The sequence below is a fragment of the Oncorhynchus kisutch genome, linkage group LG29 (assembly GCF_002021735.2).
Source record: "Oncorhynchus kisutch isolate 150728-3 linkage group LG29, Okis_V2, whole genome shotgun sequence".
NCBI lineage: Eukaryota > Metazoa > Chordata > Actinopteri > Salmoniformes > Salmonidae > Oncorhynchus > Oncorhynchus kisutch.
This window is the reverse complement of record NC_034202.2, coordinates 20,520,759-20,538,059: the sequence shown is the minus strand read 5'-3', so window position 1 is coordinate 20,538,059 and position 17,301 is coordinate 20,520,759. Positions and strand designations below refer to the sequence as shown.

General features: G+C 44.2%; 1 protein-coding gene across 1 annotated transcript in view; it reads right to left on the bottom strand.

Moving 5' to 3' along the window:
* Positions 1 to 4,861: 4,861 nt before the first annotated feature.
* The window catches only part of LOC109873627 (zinc finger protein 618), a 47,499-nt gene continuing 35,059 nt past the window's right edge, over positions 4,862 to 17,301 (bottom strand). The window contains exons 12-13 of the mRNA XM_031809271.1: positions 16,123 to 16,293; positions 4,862 to 15,196 (exon numbers count right to left, since the gene is read on the bottom strand). Of these exons, the coding sequence (XP_031665131.1) occupies positions 13,593 to 15,196; positions 16,123 to 16,293 (1,775 nt within the window). The 3' untranslated portion in view covers positions 4,862 to 13,592. The remainder of the gene's footprint in view (positions 15,197 to 16,122; positions 16,294 to 17,301) is intronic.

The window sequence follows — 17,301 nt, the reverse complement described above, 5'->3', positions numbered from 1 at the left end:
GCGCATTATGCCCTGAATATATTCTACCATGCCCAGAAATCTGCTCCTTTTATTCTCTGTCCCCAACGCTCTAGGCAACCAGTTTTGATAGCCTTTAGCCGCACCCTCATTCTACTCCTCCTCTGTTCCGCGGGTGATGTGGAGGTAAACCCAGGCCCTGCATGTCCCCAGGCACCCTCATTTGTTGACTTCTGTGATCGAAAAAGCCTTGGTTTCATGCATGTCAACATCAGAAGCCTCCTCCCTAAGTTTGTTTTACTCACTGCTTTAGCACACTCTGCTAACCCTGATGTCCTTGCCGTATCTGAATCCTGGCTCGGGAAGGCCACCAAAAATTCGGAGATTTCCATACCCAACTATAACATTTTCCGTCAAGATAGAACTGCCAAAGGGGGAGGAGTTGCAGTCTACTGCAGAGATAGCCTGCAAAGTAATGTCATACTTTCCAGGTCCATACCCAAACAGTTCAAACTACTAATTTTGAAAATTACTCTCTCCAGAAATAAGTCTCTCACTGTTGCCGCCTGCTACCGACCCCCCTCAGCTCCCAGCTGTGCCCTGGACACCATTTGTGAATTGATCTCCCCCCATCTAGCTTCAGAGTTTGTTCTGTTAGGTGACCTAAACTGGGATATGCTTAACACCCCGGCAGTCCTACAATCTAAGCTAGATGCCCTCAATCTCACACAAATCATCAAGGAACCCACCAGGTACAACCCTAAATCTGTAAACAAGGGCACCCTCATAGACGTCATCCTGACCAACTGGCCCTCCAAATACACCTCTGCTGTCTTCAACCAGGATCTCAGCGATCACTGCCTCATTGCCTGTATCCGCTACGGAGCCGCAGTCAAACGACCACCCCTCGTTTGACTGCGGGTATCCTGGAAGGACATTGACCTCATCCCGTCAGTTGAGGATGCCTGGTCATTCTTTAAAAGTAACTTCCTCACCATTTTAGATAAGCATGCTCCGTTCAAAAAATGCAGAACTAAGAACAGATATAGCCCTTGGTTGACTCCAGACCTGACTGCCCTCGACAAGCACAAAAGCATCCTGTGGCGGACTGCAATAGCATCGAATAGTCCCCGCGATATGCAACTGTTCAGGGAAGTCAGGAACCAATACACGCAGTCAGTCAGGAAAGCTAAGGCCAGCTTCTTCAGGCAGAAGTTTGCATCCTGTAGCTCCAACTCCAAAAAGTTCTGGGACACTGAAGTCCATGGAGAACAAGAGCACCTCCTCCCAGCTGCCCACTGCACTGAGGCTAGGTAACACGGTCACCACTGATAAATCCATGATTATCGAAAACTTCAACAAGCATTTCTCAACGGCTGGCCATGCCTTCCGCCTGGCTACTCCAACCTCGGCCAACAGCTCCGCCCCCCCCCCCCCCCGCAGCTACTCGCCCAAGCCTCTCCTTTACCCAAATCCAGATAGCAGATGTGCTTGACAATCTGGACCCTCTATTTCTGAAACTATCCGCCGCCATTGTCGCAACCCCTATTACCAGCCTGTTCAACCTCTTTCATATCGTCTGAGATCCCCAAGGATTGGAAAGCTGCCGCAGTCATCCCCCTCTTCAAAGGGGGAGACACCCTGGACCCAAACTGTTACAGACGTATATCCATCCTGCCCTGCCTATCTAAGGCAGGGCAGGTCAACAAACAGAAAGCCAAGTCAACAAACAGGTCACTGACCATCTCGAATCCCACCGTACCTTCTCCGCTGTGCAATCTGGTTTCCGAGCCAGTCACGGGTGCACCTCAGCCACGCTCAAGGTACTAAACGATATCATAAGCGCCATCGATAAAAGACAGTACTGTGCAGCCGTCTTCATCGACCTTGCCAAGGCTTTCGACTGTCAATCACCATATTCTTATCGGCAGACTCAGTAGCCTCGGTTTTTCGGATGACTGCCTTGCCTGGTTCACCAATTACTTTGCAGACAGAGTTCAGTGTGTCAAATCGGAGGGCATGCTGTCCGGTCCTCTGGCAGTCTATGGGGGTGCCACAGGGTTCAACCCTCGGGCCGACTCTTTTCTCTGTATATATCAATGATGTTGCTCTTGCTGCGGGCGATTCCCTGATCCACCTCTACGCAGACGACACCATTCTATATACTTCCGGCCCGTCCTTGGACACTGTGCTATCTAACCTCCAAAAGAGCTTCAATGCCATACAACACTCCTTCCGTGGCCTCCAACTGCTCTTAAAGCTAGTAAAACCAAATGCATGCTTTTCAACCGTTCGCTGCCTGACCAGCATCACCACCCTGGATGGTTCCGACCTTGAATATGTGGACATCTATAAGTACCTAGATGTCTGGCTAGACTGTAAACTCTCCTTCCAGAATCATATCAAACATCTCCAATCGAAAATCAAATCAAGAGTCGGCTTTCTATTCCGCAACAAAGCCTCCTTCACTCACGCCACCAAACTTACCCTAGTAAAACTGACTATCCTACCGATCCTCGACTTCGGCGATGTCATCTACAAAATTGCTTCCAACACTCTACTCAGCAAACTGGATGCAGTTTATCACAGTGCCATCCGTTTTGTCACTAAAGCACCTTATACCACCCACCACTGCGACTTGTATGCTCTAGTCGGCTGGCCCTTGCTACATATTCGTCACCAGACCCACTGGCTCCAGGTCATCTACAAGTCCATGCTAGGTAAAGCTCCGCCTTATCTCAGTTCACTAGTCATGATGGCAACACCCATCCGTAGCACGCGCTCCAGCAGGTGTCTCACTGATCATCCCTAAAGCCAACACCTCATTTGGCCGCCTTTCGTTCCAGTTCTCTGCTGCCTGTGACTGGAACGAATTGCAAGAATCGTTGAAGTTGGAGACTTTTATCTCCCTCACCAACTTCAAACATCTGCTATCTGAGCAGCTAACGATAGCTGCAGCTGTACATAGTCTATCGGTAAATAGCCCACCCATTTTTACCTACCTCATCCCCATACTCTGTTTATTTATTTACTTTTCTGCTCTTTTGCACACCAATATCTCTACCTGTACATGACCATCTGATCATTTATCATTCCAGTGTTAATCTGCAAAATTGTAATTATTCGCCTACCTCCTCATGCCTTTTGCACACAATGTATATAGACTCCCCTTTTTTTCTACTGTGTTATTGACTTGTTAATTGTTTATTCCATGTGTAACTCTGTGTTGTCTGTTCACACTGCTATGCTTTATCTTGGCCAGGTCGCAGTTGCAAATGAGAACTTGTTCTCAACTAGCCTACCTGGTTCTCAACTAGCCTACCTGGTTAAATAAAGGTGAAATAAAACATTTTTAAATAAAAAGACTGGTTTTACGCATAACTTTCTGTCCAAACTGGGAGAGAGCGCAAGGACGGCTCAAGTCATGCAGGTTCAGGTAGGCTAAAACCACATTTCATTGGTCGCATACACATATTTAGCAGATGGCATTGCGGATGTAGCAAAATGCTTATACAGGACAGTTATATTAAAAAAATAGAATTAGGGCCCAAATTCCCTTGCAAGTGGTCGAGAGAAACTGCATTATGCCAGTGATGGTACCTTGCAATAATCAGTCTCATCTCATTGATCAAAACTCATGGGTTTTCACTTTGGGGTGAGGTGTGCTCTCTGGGAATTCACTACTTGCAGCACCTGGACGAAAAAACTATTCTCACATTTACCTTAAGGGCAACACGCTAACCGCTGCACGTGTGCCAGAAAACAAATCCAAAATAATTGTGATTGGATGGCCCCCTGGTCTTGGCAGCACTTGCCTGTTAAATTAATTTGCCTCCCGCTTCCAGCCCTGAAGTACATCAGCCCCTAAAGCACAGCACGACATAGCAAAGCCAGAGGTTACCTGGAGTTGGGATATCAATGTTTTCCCAGTTCACCACCTGAAGAATGTCTCCAGCTACATTGAGCTAAAGGCTGTACTGCCACCTGCTGGCCCAGAGTGTAAACAGGGGAACCCCTCACAATCCCAGAGTCTTCTAAAACTAACTTGTCTGCCAATGAAATTAAGCACTAGTCAGGTTAAAGGCGTTATAAAGCTACAGTTTATATAGAGGTGCTAAAGTGAATGTGAAAACGTGTGTGCACAACATTTCTATGCTACCCTTAGAAAGAGCTGAGATGCAACAACTTCTCTTACTAGTGCATAACGGAAGTAATTGTCTAAGGGTGGTGTTTTTTCCTCTCTCCCCTCTGCTTTCTAAATGACCAAACATTTGAGCTGCCCTAACACTTGTGATGTAAGCAATAACAAACTTGGCATCCAACTCTGTGGTTAAATGGTATGGAAAAACTCACCTTCAGCAGTGGGGCGGGGAAATGGAGGCCCGGATGGGCACATGTGCTGTGAATTAGCTTTCGCGGGCAGGCTAGTTGTGGGAGTAACCTTAGAAACCATCAAGGGTGTTTCTGCATGGCTGCAGTCTGCAGTGCCTCGGGGGCTCAGTGACCCGGGTGCGAGTGGAGGAAGAAAGACAGCAGGCCGAAACCCACGCTCCCCCTCGCTCTCTCACCACACCAGTGGCCCCCAGAGAACCCTCACACGCACCTCCAACCAACCACCCTCTGTATGGCTTCTCTCCATCCTTCCATGTGAGTCTTCTCTCTCACTCTGCCTTTATGTAAGTCCTCTCACCCCTTTCCATGAACCCTCAGTTTTTCCCTCAGCAGCTTTCTTTCTCTCCATGTGGAAGTCTGTATGCCACTGAAAAAAAGCAGCCACCTGTCTCAGTATGTTCATATTTGAGTGTCTCTCGCTCTAACTTGGTCTACATGTTAAGAGTCCTTTCTGTCTCACAAACACACTCCTCAATGCATCCACACTGCACATTAGAACGTGGTCAGAGGATAATGCTCATTTCAGCCAGTTTATTCACACAGCACATACTACAGTGGGTAACGTATTTCAGAACATTCTACAGTGCAGTCACTTCTGACATTCTGAAACAAAACACTGTATCCTATCATCAGCAGTATATCAAAATAGTCACTACAAAAGTATAAATTAGGCCTACTGATAAGACAAATATGGTGGAATTAAAATAAGTTAAAATAAAAAAAATTGTAGTCTAGCAGAGTATAAAAAGTACAAACAATATGACATGTTTCCATAAAATAAGACAAACAACATTGATGCTCAATTAGAATTGAGAATAGTCTAAATTTCTGAAGGAGAAGGAAAGAGTATTTGTTAGCCATCTTGTACTTGCAGTGAACATTAGCATCTTGTTATACCCACCGGATAAAAACAAGACCTGCGTTTCTGCGAAGCCATTAGTTAGCGGCAAAATATATATTTTTTTGTCATCTGAATTCAGTTCTTTATAACAAACAGTATTTGAGTTGTGTGTATCAAAACCCTTGAAATGCTAGTTTATAAAAAGAGGTATGGCGTTATCAAACTGTACGCCTCATTTCTGCAACACTTGCTCCCTCTACTGACGTCAAACAGTTATTGTATTCGCATGCTGCCACCCCTTGAAAGGAGGCTGAAGTTGCCCCTAGACACTGATCTGAGGTCAACTGCCTACGAGCAACTTCTGACCCCCTGAAACGGTTCCGTTTTAGAATAAACACTCTGGCTTACACGATAGAATAGATCAGTCCTCTCATATTGATTGCATGCATATCTTTGTTATAAATTCTCATCTTACCAACAAAGTGTACGAGGCAAGTGTATAGTATTGGAGCTCACCAAATCAACGACTGCATGTCCAGGAGAATTTACTGTTGGAAATTCTTATGTAAGATCTACAGGTTAAATCCCTCGACTATGGTTGTCAAAAAAAAATACCACTTAAAAATGAAATCAATTTCAGTGGCATTATCTATATCCTACACTTATTATTTCATTATATTCATCATGTCGGACAAAATCTTAGCCTTAACTGTATGTCCTTGAGTTCTGGAGGTAAAAAAAGAACTCAGATGCTATGGACAGAGGAAAGTTAAGTCAACCATCTATACTGAATAGACATGTTAACAACATGTGTACCTAGGTATGTGTGACACTCACTTCCAATATAGTACTGGTCTAGCTAGCCAGTTGGATTCCAACTTATTTGTGCAAGGCTTCACAAAGGCAACAATAGATTTCACAAACAACTCCTAAATGAGAAAGTGGAGTGTGTCACTGAATGGAGGACTGACAAAACTCAAGTGCGGGGATGGATCAACCATGCCAAAAAAATTTACCCTACAAGAAAAATCAGTGCATGAATTAAAAGCATAAAACCATAATTGCCACACCAGCAAGTTTCTTTGGACTATTTGATTTTGGATAAATTAATACATGGGTCTATATTCGATGTAAAAAGTACAAACGACAAAATGAAGACTAAGAAAGACTAATATATCAGAAACTGACATATTATACATAAAAGACATGGAGTTTGGTATAGTGAGACGATCTTTAAAAACAACAAGGGTTAAAAGAGAAGAGAACCTGTTTGTAGACCTCATTAAATCTCACGAACCATGTTTCCATCCAGTTTTTATGGGAGTAAAGTCATAGCGTATAAATCAAAAATCCTGACAACTGTGATGGAAACAGGAAGTTTCGGTACCATTTTATAAATGCTGACAGATAATTTGTTTGTTTGACATGGTGGGATCTTTCTGTGTCTGTAAAATGTATTATGAGGGAAATGGCAGTGGAAACGCCCTTATGCTCAAATATTTATAGAACAACCATCATATCGAAGTATATTTGGAGTCACATGATGATATGGTGTGTGTGGTCCTCCCTCAATGACTCGGGAAACCACACAGTTTATTAAACTACAGAATAAATTATTTATGATGAACTTCACAGGGTGGTGAAAGTGCCGATTCTGGTAACATGATGATCGATGCTTGACTGCCGTTTGACAAACATATTCTAATCCATAATAATCTCATCATGTAGACTAGCCTACCCACACGGTATTTGATAGTTGTTGGCTAGATCGCACGTGCCAAGACCAGAGTAGGCACATTTGCTATTTAATGCAACAGTTTGTGTGACAAAACTGTAGAGTAAGCTAGCTAAAGTTGGCCCTTTCCTACATTAGCCATGATGGACATCGAGATTTGGATTTGTGGATTTAATTCTCGGTAATGGCCAATGATTATAATGGTGATTCTGATCCAACCATTAATTCAATCATTGTTGTGCCCTTGGCCCGAGAGGATGGAAGTTCAATATGTAGCTAGATGTAGAAGGCTAATGTTAACTAGCTAACGTTGCCCAAGAATGGAAGTTAGGCTAGCGAGCAAGCATTTTAGCCAGGTAGCCTAGGACAACAAAAAAGTAGTGTTTACTGTATGACAGAGTGATAGACCATTGTCAACAATAACGAGAGGAGAATGGCATTGGCGTTTCTCAACAAATAGGGAGAGTCAACATATTCTTCTACTTGTATGAACGTGCACACACACACATACATAAATCAGAACCATGGACAGCCAAATTATATTTAGTTTACAGTGATTGGACTAAATTGTGAGTGATTGGGCCTCCCGAGTGGCGCAGCAGTCTAAGGACCTGCATCCATACAGACCCGGGTTCGATCCCAGCCTGTGTCACAACCGGCCGTGACCGGGTGTCCCATAGGGCGGTGCATAATTGGCCCAGCGTCGTCCGGGTTAGGCGGTGAGAGCTTTACTTTGCTCATCGTTTTCTAGCGACTCCTTATGGTGGGCAGGGTGCCTACAGGCTGACTTCGGTCATCAGTTGAACGGTGATTCCTCCTACACATTGGTGCAGCTGGCTTCCGGGTTAAGCGGGTGGGTGTTAAGGTTTGGCGGGTCTGGCTTCCCCAGTGATTTTACCCACGCACTGCTACTGGAGTTTTATTCTGTACATAAAAACTTATGTGAAAAAGTATATTTTCTGTGCATAAAACATCACACACTGATTTTATATCTGTAACAAATCTGTTTTGTGGACACACCACTTGTGGGAAAATGCTCATATTCTCTTAATGCATATTTTTGAATAATTGCATGAAAATCTGTCACCAATTGGATGAAAACACAGCTACTGACGGTTAAGTAGAGTTAAAATGTATAAAAGAGGTATAATTTTCATTTGGAAAACAACAAATTGGTTGCCATTCCATTCCACTTTCTGGGAAGAGCAGTTTGATACTCCCATTCACTGAACAAAATTACACGCAAGATGTAAAGTGTTGGTCCCATGTTTCATGAGCTGAAATAAAAGATCATAGAAAATGTTCCATACGCACCAAAAGCTTATTTCTTGCAAATGTTGTGCACAAATGTGTTACATCCCTTTTAGTGAGCATTTCTCTTTTGCCAAGAGAATCTATCCACCTGACAGGTGTGGCATATCAAGAAGTTGATTAAACAGCATGATGATTACACAGGTGCACATTGTGCTGGGGACAATAAAAGGCGACTAAAATGTGCAGTTTGGTCAAACACAATGCCACAGATGTCTCAAGTTTTGAGGGAGCATGCAATTGGCTGACTGCAGAATGTCCCACCAGAGCTGTTGCAAAGAAAATGTGATGTTCATTTCTCGATCATAAGCCACCTACGTCATTTTAGAGAATTTGTCAGTGCGTCCAACTGGCCTCACAACCGCAAACCACGTGTATAGCGTTGTGTGGGTAAGCAATATGCTGATGTCAACATTATGAACAGAGTGCCCCATGTTTGCGGTGGGGTTATGTAGGGGCAGGCATAAGCTACGGACAACAAACTGCATTTTATCAAAAGCTATTTGAATGCACAGAAATAACGTGATGAGATCCTGAGGCCCATTTTCATGCCATTCATGAGCCGCCATCACCTTATGTTTCAGCATGGTAATGCACAGCCACATGTCGCAAGGATCTGTACACAATTCCTGGACACTGAAAATGTCCCAGTTCTTCCCTGGCCTGCATACTCACCATACATGTCACCCACTGAGTACAGTGTGTTCCAGTTCCCACCAATATCCAGCAACTTCACACAGCCATTGAAGAGGAGTGGGACAACATTCCACAGGCCACAATCAACAGCCTGATCAACTCTATGCGAAGGAGATGTGTCGCGCTCTGGTCACACCAGATACAGACTGGTTTTCTGATCCATGCCCCTACTTTATTTATTTTTTAAGGTATCAGTGCTCAGATGTATATCTGTATTCCCAGTCATGTGAAATCCATAGATTACTGCCTAATGAATTTATTTCAATTGGCTGATTTCCTTATATGAACTGTAACTCAAAACAATCTTCACAATCCGAATGTTTCAGTTGAAGATCTTGTACACATTTCTGGCTACAAGATGTTTCAAATATGGGGCATTGAACAATCCCATTTGCGCAAATTTTTTGGTGTGGAAGTGGAGGATTTGTTACATATTTTCTGGCATTGGGCCATAGTTTCCAACTTTTGGGCAAAAGTACAAGTGTTTACTCCCTGTTTTATACTATTGTGTTATATCTCCACAAAGAGTTAAATTGTGACTTACGGGAGAGACTTAAGGGAGAGATGCAACACGATAAAGAATCTCTTGATTCTGCTGGGGAAGGTTGTCATTTTTTTAACTCAAAACCGATATCTTAGTATTAGATTCTTTCAAAATAACTGTCAAACAATATTATACACTGGGAGGATTTATTGCAAAAGAAAGTGGGAGGTCAAGATTTTACTGAGAAGTTGGACCAAATAACACATCAAGAGGGATGGACCTGATTTCATAGACAAATGAAATGTGCTCCTGATAGCCAGTTATATGACAATGTGTCCACCACACCGAGGTAGTGGGGTGTTCAGGGGGAGGTGTGGCGGTTAGTCTGGGGGACCATGAATCTTTAGCTCCCACTTCCCTAATGTGGGATGGCTATTTGTAACGGCTGTCAATGGTATTACATGCCCACGATTGAACAAATTAAATAAAAAGACAAGGAAAGAAAGGAAAGAAACCAAAAAATTAAATAATTTAAACAAATTACAACCATTAATAATACATTATGATTTCTTTTTGTTTTCTTCTTCAATGTCCACACTAGCTGTTCTCTCTTGGAATTTGAAGGGCCTTAATACTTCTATTAAACGTTCCTGCTGTCTTGATATCCTAGCAAGAAACCATATTAATATAGCAAAGTTCAAAGAAACACATCTGCTCAAAAAGGACACACATAGAAAAGAGAATTTGTAAAAAATGGCTGCTTTTTCATCAGCCCCAAACAAAACTAAAAGGTGTAATTATAATATTGGGTAAAGGCGAAGACCAAGAAGGCAGAATCACTTTCCTTAAATGTATCCATAATGGAAAGAAAAATGCCTTAATGTGTATCCTCCAAATTCATATGATCCTAGGTTTTTTGATTCTCTGAACATATTGTTAGAATTAACTGATTTCCATGTTGTTATCGGGACAGAAGAACGTATTATGCCTGTTTGAGTGGAAAGTGTACTCCTCTGCTTTAGGATTATTTGCTCGCCAGGCATCAATGAGGTTGTAACCAGAGAGTATATGCTGGAGAGACTTGGTCTCATTGTACTTGTCTCGCATGTCTATAATTAAATAAGATATCAAAATTGGAAATGTTAACTGCGTTAGTGAGTTCTCAACAAACACTATTTTCAGACCAGGTAGCTATTACTCTTTCCAATGTCAAGACATAACTTAATTTACTGATAAGACAGAGAGCAGAATTTGCCATCCATCGAGTTAGACTCAACCATTATTTTCATGGTATTCGCCCCAGTCGTTTACTGGCCAACAAGCTATGGACTAATGATCAATTAGCTGACATAGCGACCATTGAATCTGAAACACGGGAATTACCATCAGAACCCAAATGAATCAAATATTTTCCCACTTCTATAAAGAACTGTATACCTCGGATTATAAATCCACACCAACCCAGACTAAGTCCTTTCTAAAATAATTAAGAACACCTCTTCTATCAGAGGAAGCCACCTCACTGGGAGCCCAAAAGTCTTTCAGTAAACTCAAAAGGACATTGGGGCTAGCATGATCACCTGGATGGGAGGGTATTCCTCCTGAGGTCTAATACAATTTTGGGAATCAATTCGGTCCACTATTGCTCGAAATGATTAACACAGCTGTTCACAAAGGTTCATTTGGGAGAGATGTGAATACAGCACTAATTTCACTTTAAGTTAAAAAAAAAAGTTAAGGATGCCTGCCAGTGTTCTTCCTATCTTTGATAAACATAAATATTAAACGTTTTTTCCAAGATGCTGTCGTCCCATCTCGAGACTTACCCAAATTGGCCCACATGGGTTTGTTTAAAAACATTTCTTCTTGGATAACCTCCCTCGACTATGACATATCTTAGATGCTCCTTGGGCTGCATTCTCTCTCCATGCAGGAAAAGCTTTTGATAGACCAGACATCTCTCTAAACTGAACAAAATCACGAGGGAAAGACGTAGGACTATCCCTACCAAACTTTAAATAGTATTTCCAGGCACTAGCATTTCAACCCATCCTAAATCGTTTTGAATAGAGAGAAATATTGTCTCCTATTGCCATGGAAGAGGTGGTCTTCACAGATATACCCCTTAAACAATGTCAAGTATGCTTTGGTCCCATTATAGCTCACACAATTTCTATTTTGCGCCAGTTGTTAAACAACGCAACTAGGAATCAAAATGGCATGCTCCAATATATCACAAGAATGCCTTGCGATCTGTAGGGCAGCCTTTTGCATCCTCCCCAATGGTCCAAATTTGGAATCCGTACCTTTACTGGTATCATGGACAGAAATGGTTTGAGAATATTCCAAGATTTGAGATATACACATACCAGGCAACTCTTTCTTCTTTTGTACATTTAAAATATTTTTTTACACAACTTAGGTCAGCTATGCTGGCGTAAGAAGTCCCTTGGGAAACCCAACTACCGAACCGTCCAATGATGGGACTTATAAATAAATGATCTGGGCTCTGGAAAGGACTGATCTCTATAATATATAAACAACTTGGAAAGCTCATTCTGAGCTAGCCATTAAAAAAACGTATTGTTTTCGACAGATCTAATTGAATCTGACTAACGAACAGAACATGGAAAAATATGACCTACACAAACCATTCATTTATACATTTTAAGTTTGTTCACAGACTGTATTTATCACCAAGGATGCGTTTTATGATAAAATTGGCCCCAACTCCCAACTGTTCACTGTGTCCCCTAAATCAGTTAGGCAAATTTTTCAAATTATGTGGGAGTGCCCTGCACATGTTACTTAACAACGATAGCTCCTTGAACCTCTCAATAAGAGATGATTAACTGCTGGCAGGCAGCATTGCCGCAAAAAAAAAGCTGTTGTGTCTTAGATGGCAATCACCTCACTCTCTCCCAATTCTCCAGTGGATACAGTTACTGTTAGAAGCTCTAACATCAGAATTATCCACAGCGAGAATGAATGGTGCTAATCAAGGAACAATTGAGGCCTGAACAAATATACTTGACTCTAAAGAATAATCTTAGCTAAAGCCTAATACATACAAATAAAATGTATAAAGCCCAACACATATACAAAATAATAAATTATAATAAATTGGATAGATTGTCTATGTGTGCCATTCAGAGGGTGAATGTGCAAGACAACATTTTGAAGTGCCTTTGAACGGGGTATGGTAGTAGGTGCCAGGCAAACCGGTTTGAGTGTGTCTAGAACTGCAACGCTGTTGTATTCACGCTCAACATTTTCCTGTGTGTGTCTCAAGAATGGTCCACCATCCAGAGGACATCCAGCCAACTTCACAACTGTGGAAAGCATTAGAGTCAACATGGGCCAGCATCCCTGTGGAATGCTTTCGACACCTCTGGTCACCTGGAGGGGGGAGTGCTGACTGACGAGCAAATCTAGTTTCTAGGGGGGGTGGGGAAACATGGTTTCCAGGTGTGGGATGGATGGAAACATGTTGGCTGGGTGGGGTTGGAGGCCCACTTCATTTAAGTTCTCTTTTCCTCTTTCTATTGAATTTATTATTACTAAAATATATATAGCAATCAGGCCGACGAGTTCCTAATCACACCCACCCCAACCATCAAGTCATTCAGTATAGTCACTCAGTAACAGATCACTCCAATGGCACCATTGTCCAGAACGGATCTGATGCCAGGCCATACACAACCACCGAAGGCCAATCTTCCTCCTTTAGTCCTTCAAAGGGCTACTAAAGCCAGACAACTACAAGCCATTGAAGAAATTGTAAAAAGACGGCAGTTTGATAACATAGTAAAGGCATGAAATTGACTTTGACACATAAGGGTCAGAAGTGATTCAGTGAAAGCGAGATCTTTAAGGGCCAAAGAATAACAGCGGTTACTAATAACAGCGGTTACTAGCTAGCACCAGACGCAACACCCCTTACTTACTATCCTTGTCATTTATCCTATCAATTTTAAAAGCAATTCAACCCCTGATAATACATTTTTTCTTTGTTGCATTTGGCACTAACCACAGTTTGATCAGCATCTTGAGAAGATCGCACTATGGGTTCCGCTATCCCGCTGTAGAAAGTCTGTGTAGTCATTGGTGGGTCGGTCTAGGACAGTCGAGCTATGGTCGTGGTTCGGTCAGCCTTATTGGTCGGACCGTAACATTCAGGCCATGTTGGAGCGCAGGAAGATTAGTTTGTTCATCTCCTCGGCGGTGACCTGCTGCCTCCTCTTCATGGCCAAGCTCTGTTCACAGACGCTCACACACTCGCTGCGGACACCCACAGCGGGCACGGCCAGCAGCCACAGTGCCAGGCGTGCCAGTTTGGGGTAGCGGTCGCCCACAGTGGTGCTCCAGTAGTGGAAGAGGTCTGGGTTGGTACCCTGGAGGAGCGGTTCAGCCAGATACTGGAACACCTCCTGTCTCACCTGGGTCTGGCATTCATCTGACGACGCCTCACCCGACGACACGGCTACTACCCCTCTGGCATTCACCCCACCCCTGGGGACGTCCACGCGGAGCCGTTTGAGTGTTGAGGGTCCATCCACATCCTCACCTCCGGACCCCCCACCGTCGCGGGCGTCTGTGGCCATCTCGCAGGCGTGGGCGATGATCTCCTCTTGCTGGTAGGCTGGGACAGGACGCAGCTTCAGCTGGGGGTCCAGCACCATGGCTACCTGGTGGGCTTTCTCCACCTTGAAGTTCTCCTTAAGAGCTTCCAGAAAGTAATGGCAGAGCTTGCTGGAGGTCCCCACTTCCCCAGCCTTGGAGGTGAACAGTTTCTCCAAGCGCAGGTAGACAGGTAGCACCTGTTGCAGGGTTGGCCTCCTCTGGCTGCTGAGTTCCAGGGCGGCCAGGCGCAGAGGGGCCAACAGGCAGGTCAGTGTCCCTAGAAGGTGCTTGTTGAGGCCCTGCAGTGTGGAAGCCGTGGCCTTGCTCCTCCCATACGCCTCGAAGATCTGCTCAAAGTGGGAGTGCACCTGAAGGAGGGCCTCAGCCATGCGGTCCCAGCAGGGAGGAGTGGGGCTGAGCCCAGGGGGAGTGGAGGGGTTAGACATGCCCTCATCCGTGGCGGCGCTGGTGGACAAGAGGCTGGTGGAGGCGGCGATGTCGTGGCAGGCAGCCAACAGCTCAGCCAGCTCGTGGAGCCCCCTTGCCTGCAAGCTGTGCTTCCCCAGCACCGCTTGAACCACAGCACTCAACGAGCACCCGGCACACCGCAGGCACACCCTCCTCCGCCCGCCTCCACCCAGCGGCAAGCCCCCCACCCCCACCCGCGGCTCAGTCACATACACCGTGCGGATGTCTGACATGACGAACTCCGACAGCACGTTCTGTGTCCACTGGTGCACCTGCTCTGGCGCCTCCCTCAGGTCTGCCTCCTTGACTCCTAAAACATAGCGCTTGAGCCTGGACCCCTCCACCTGGTAGGCTGTCAGCACTAGGCAGGCATCAGGTCCCACTGTCTGGGAGTGGCAGGTGACGGCAATACCCAGGTAGGAGTTGGAGCCTAGGGCGCAAGTCACCTTCACCTTGACCTGGTTGTACATGCGGGGAAGCTGGCGTAGGGCCAGAGAGCTCATGTTGCCCAGGGCGTCGCGGGTGGAGTAGGCACCGTGGCGGGCACCCGTGTCCACCAGGGTCTGGGCTAGCTTCAGGAAGTCCTTGCTGTTGAGCATGTTGAGCATGCCCAGGTCTGTACACATCACCCTCAGGAGACGCTCGGCTACCTGTTGCCTTTCCTTCTCCGGTAACCCACCACTGTGCTCTGTGGAGAGAGAGGAATGGGAGAGATGCAGTGAGAGATGCAGTGAGAGGGAGGAGGAGATGGGATAAAGAGGAAAATAGAGGGAAACTATGGGAAAGGGAGGTAGAGAGGAGAAAGAGTTTAAGCAAGAGAGATAAAGTATGTATTCATAGGCAGTGTGGCCAAAGTGGGTTTATTAGGGTGTCCAATCAAACACGCATATTATGACAAGGGGGTAAAATAATCACGTCTCTATCATAATCCATTCAAAGGTTATTGGAGATTTGACCAAAATGAAGGTGACTAAATCAATGGAGAACAGAGAAAAAAAGTGGTCATTAATCAGGATTATGGCATTGCGTCAGCTAGGCTGGATGCTGTGCGAGAATGCTAACTGACAGGCTAACTGACAGGCTTACCATAGAACACATCATCTTTCTTCTGGAATCCGGAGGACATAAAACAATATAGAGGTAAGATGGATATTGATTTTGAGACGTCATGCATTTTTATATTTTAGTATACGCTTTTCATTTAAATTCCTGTTCTGTTCAGAAGATTTCTTACAAAAACAAAGCCTCTCTCTGGTATGTCAACGGAGCACTGAGCATACTGCAAGCTTTTTACTTGCAAAGCCTTTTACATTTAATTTAGATTGTGCCATGCTAATTTTGAATTTTGAAACAACTTTGCAGACTACAACCACAACATGTAAAATCCTCAAAAGTTTCTGCAAAAGAAATGGCACCGCTCTGTCAACAGAGCTTGGTGCTTATCATCGGATTTATTAGGTTACGAAATACGAATCATGTTCAGGTGAAATGTATTTTATAACACAAGTGAAATTTCATCACCATAGCACATTTTCAAGAGTGGGTGGAAACCCTGTTTATTCATAGGCAGCATTGACTATAACAGCGATATTGAATGATTCGTAGCCTACTCACGGTTGATGGAGTGTTTTCTCTGTGCAGCCTGGGATTGAGCCTGTATCTGGACTTGAACTATTTGAGCTTGGGCCTGATGCTGGGGCTGGGGGGACCTCCATAACTGGTCCTGTGAGGCTGGGCCCGGTGATGTCTTTGGAGACTCCCCTTTGGTATGCTTTTCATTATCCGCTGAGGGGAAACAGACAGAAAGTTGGTTAACTGTTAAGCTAGGGTTACAGTATCAAACCGCTAGAAGCTACAGAGGGATAGCTAAAGGCTAATAGCTAAAGTGTTAGTAATTGGTTAATTGTTATAGGGCCATATACACTGAACCAAAATATAAACGCAACATGTAAAGTGTTGGTCCCATTCAGGAGCTGAAATAAAAAATCCCAGAAATGTTTCATATGCACAAAAAGCTTGTGCACAAATTTGTTTACATCCCTGTTAGTGAGCATTTCTCCTTTGCCAAGATAATTCATCCACCTGACAGGTGTGGCAAATCAAGAAGCGGATTAAACAGCATGATCATTACACAGGTGCACCTTGTGCTGAGGACAATATTGGCCACTTTAAAATGAGCAGTTTTGCCACAACACAATGCCACAAATTTCTCACATTTTGAGGGAGTGGGCAATTGGCATGCTGACTGCAGGAATGTCAAACAGAGCTGTTGACAGAAAAGTGAATGTTACTTTTTCTACCATAAGCTGCCTCCAAAGTCCAACTGGCCTCACAACCGCAGACCACGTGTAAACCAAGCCAGCCCAGGACCTCCACATCCTGCTTCTTCATCTGCGGGATTGTCTGAGGGGGTGCTGAGGAGTATTTCTGTCTGTAATAAAGCCCTTTTTATGGTAAAAACCCTTTCGGATTGGCTGGGCCTGCCTTCCCAGTGGCTGGGCCTGGCTGCCAAGGGGGTGGGCCTGTGCCGTCCAAGTCCCACCCATGGATTAAAGCCTAATGAATGTATTTCATGATGACCTTTAATGAACTGCAGCGTATACTTCCAGAGGGTTAGCTAAAAGCTGAGGGTTAGCTAGTGGCTAACAGTTAGATGGGGTTAGTAAACAACCAATAATTAACCAAAAGAATAGGTACACATAAAAGTACAGGGTCATAACACAAATAAAGTGCATAATAAATGTAATATGTAAAACATTTGATGTGTGATATATATCTTAACCTAAGGGTGTG